Source organism: Salvelinus sp. IW2-2015, linkage group LG6.1 (genome assembly GCF_002910315.2).
Source record: "Salvelinus sp. IW2-2015 linkage group LG6.1, ASM291031v2, whole genome shotgun sequence".
NCBI lineage: Eukaryota > Metazoa > Chordata > Actinopteri > Salmoniformes > Salmonidae > Salvelinus > Salvelinus sp. IW2-2015.
The window spans coordinates 3,001,539-3,004,913 of NC_036845.1; the positions used below are offsets into that span (position 1 = coordinate 3,001,539).

A 3,375-nucleotide genomic window follows, 5' to 3' on the forward strand; every position below is an offset into this window, starting at 1 on the left:
CTATCACAAGAAGGAGGATCTGAAACTCCTAACCCCTAGGATTTTGTTGTTGCGCTTCAACATTCAACTAGGTGAGAATAGCAGTATGATTGACAGGTCAAGCTAGGGAAGGAAGTTGTGGATGTAGACTATTCTATAACACACTAAGGACCTTATATGACTTAATATGTCATGTGTACTCCATACGATGTGTGTGCGATGCTTTGCCCTGCGTTTTGGACCAAAAGTTTTTGGACATTTTTGTGGGGAGGATTTTGAGTGTGTAGTTACCACCTTGCCTTGCAGGTGGGTAAATGTTCTGTAAGGAAGGAGCCAGTGAATACGAAGACGGCGGTTAGAGGCTGCCCAAAAGATCACCCAACTCTTACGTTAGGTGAATGGTTCCCCGTATATATAAAACCTCTCTCTCCCTCTCTCACTCATGGCCGGAGTATGTCCAGTTGGTAACAAGAGTTTCCGCGAGGATGACTCGAGCCATCCAACCCAGACTAAGGGATCGCCGTCCTGACGGGTTGCCACACCTTCCATTCACGTTTCCCGCCCCCCTCCCTCATCCTAGCTCTTTGATGAATATGGAATTGGTTAGTGTCCTTGATTTTCCTCCCTTCTTCCTTTTTATCCTCTTCCGTGGTTCTCTTCCTCCTAGTTGTTCTCTTCTATTTCATCTCTTCTCTCCCCTCACTGCTGGTCGCTCCAACTTCCCTTCTCCTTCACCTCTCCTCTCTCTCGCTTCCTCTCTCTTTTCCTCTCTACTGTTACTTGCTCAACTACCCTTTCTACTTCACCTCTCCCTCTACTTCTCCTCTCTCTCTTTTCCTCTCTAACTGTACGGCTCAACTCATTTCTCCTTTTCCAGCCTTCTCCTTTTCTCTAATCTTCCTCCTTTGCCTTACATCTTTCCCTTCATTGTCTATGTTTCCTGGTGCAGGCTCCCTTCTCCTCACCTCTTTCTCTGTTCTCCAACCCCTTCTTGCCCCATGTATATTTATCTCCCCTCCTGCTCTCGGCCCTGCTCGTCCTAGCGGGGATCCTGATGGGTTGATGCCAGGATTGATGACCTCTGTCTGGCTCCCGGTAGGTGGTGTCAATGGGATGTTGGGTTCCCTTGGAGGCCTCTCGCCGTTCGCCCGGGCTCAGATCGATTTTTGTTCTGTGATGTTTATGTGTTCGAGCAGAAATAATACCAAGGTGGTCGCCTCACTTGAGTCCCTGTGATACGATAGATAAACAAGGTTACCATTGGCATATCTGGGGTCGTGGGGGTCCATCCCGTGATGTTAATTGGACATATGTTTGTGTGCCCACGAGCTCCCCAGCACTCGAGATCACGCAATCCAACATAGTCGTCACTGCTTGACAACACTTCAGGACTCAAGTGGGACGAGAGAGTTCTAGCTTCTCACTTTGCCTCTGTTTTGTACCCACTGGAATCCTACCCAGCTCGTATGTTGTTGCAGTTGTGGTTAGTGTTAAAGAAACCACCCAGTGTCTTTAGTCATAACATGTGATTTTAGAAACAAAGACAATGAAGCCATTATTTATTGTGTCTTAAAGTCGTAGAACACTGTCCTAAAACTACACCATTTAACTCTTCTGGGTGTCACTTGGTCCTGTCTTGTCGGTGCGTGGTCAGTGTTCTGATCTGCTAGGTGCGTTCTGTGCGCTGCGGTGATCTGTGCCCGGTGCGTTGTCGTGTCTGTCTTGTCTGTGTGCGGTGTTCTGTGTCTGTCTGTGCTGCTGCTTTGTCCGCGTCTGTTGTGTCGTGTTCTTGTCCTGCTGTGCTCTGTGTGTGTTGTTCAGGACTGTGCTGGTTGTTCATGCCAGAGATCGATGTGCAGGGACTGGCACAGGGAAACACAGGAAATAAGTTGAGGATGACTCGAGCCATCCAACCCCAGATAAATGCCTTCCTGCACGGGTTCCACACCTTCATTCCCCCCTCCCTCATCCAGCTCTTTGATGAATATGAATTGGTTAGTGTCCTTGATTTTCCTCCCTTCTCCTTTACCTCTCCTCTCTCTCTTTTTCTCTCTATTCATCTCTTCTCTCCCCTCTGCTGTCCTCAACTCCCTTCTCCTTCACCTCTCCTCTCTCTCCTCTCTCTCTTTTCCTCTCTACTGTCCTCAACTCCCTTCTCCTTCACCTCTCCTCTCTCTCCTCTCTCTCTTTTCCTCTCTACTGTTCTCAACTCCCTTCTCCTCACCCCTCTTTCTCTGTTCTCAACCCCTCTTGCCCATTATATTTTATTCTCCTCCTCTGCTCTCGCCTGCTCGCCTAGCGGGATCTGATGTCTGATGCAGGGATTGATTGACCTTGTCTGGCTCGGGGGTGTCAATGGGATGTTGGGGTCACCTTGAGGCCTCTCGCCGTCGCCCGGCTCAGATCAGATTTGTTTCTGTGTGTGTCGGCAAAATCCATGTCCTCACTAGTCCCTGGATCGATAGGGTACCATGGCGATTATCTGGCCCACCGTGTGTTATTGGACATGTGTGTGCAGGTACAAGCCTCGGTCACGCAGTCACAGCTCGCCTGCTGACAACACTCAGACTCAGTGGGGAGGAGAGTTTAGCTCTGCTCTGTTTACCACTGGACCACCCGTGTTCAGTTGTGTTAGAAAAACACCCTTGTGTCTTTGTCAACATGATTTTGAACAGAAGAAGCATTAAGTTATGTTTTATAAGTCTGTTGTATATGATACATGTGTCCTAACTACTACTCCATTTAACCTCTCTGTGCGTGTCTGTCTGTCTGTGTGCGTGTCTGTCTGTCTGTGTGCGTGTCTGTCTGTCTGTCTGTGTGCGTGTCTGTCTGTCTGTCTGTCTGTGTGCGTGTCTGTCTGTCTGTGTGCGTGTCTGTCTGTCTGTGTGGGTGTGTGTGTAGGAGCTGTTGCTGTCTGGGATGCCAGAGATCGATGTGCAGGACTGGCACAGGAACACAGAATACACCAGTGGCTATGACCTGGAGGAACCTGTCATCCAGGTCAGTTAGCTCTCACCGGTTAGGACTCTTTTTAATGTAACACCACCTCATCAGCGAGGAGGACCCTTTTTACTGGAACACCTCCAAATCAGAGAGATGTACCACAGGCATGGCTGATCTACAGAGGTCTTAACACCTCCTCCCAGGCTGTTAGTGGTTTAAAGTTGATTCTCTTGTCAGATTCCTTATCTCAAGGGTTTTCATTTGGTTTTTATGTGGATTCTCTGTCTTGTAGTGGTTCTGGGAAGGTGGTAGAAAGCCTTACCCAAGAGGACGAGGGTCCTGCTGTTGCAGTTTGTCACTGGAGGGTGAATTTCTAATTGTCGTGTCATGTGTGTATGTGGGCAGGTGAGTTTTCACAGTAATTTCCCTCATAAGGACTGTCCTTCTAATTCT

The 3,375-nt window shown here is 48.6% G+C and overlaps 1 protein-coding gene across 1 annotated transcript in view; it reads left to right on the top strand.

Annotated features, from left to right (window-relative positions):
• Positions 1–3,003, top strand: part of LOC111964610 (E3 ubiquitin-protein ligase HACE1) — a 34,109-nt gene extending 31,106 nt beyond the window's left edge. The window contains 3 exon segments of the mRNA XM_070443791.1: positions 427–452; positions 1,869–1,973; positions 2,881–3,003. Of these exon segments, the coding sequence (XP_070299892.1) occupies positions 427–452; positions 1,869–1,973; positions 2,881–2,988 (239 nt within the window). The 3' untranslated portion in view covers positions 2,989–3,003.
• The last annotated feature ends 372 nt before the right edge of the window (positions 3,004–3,375 follow it).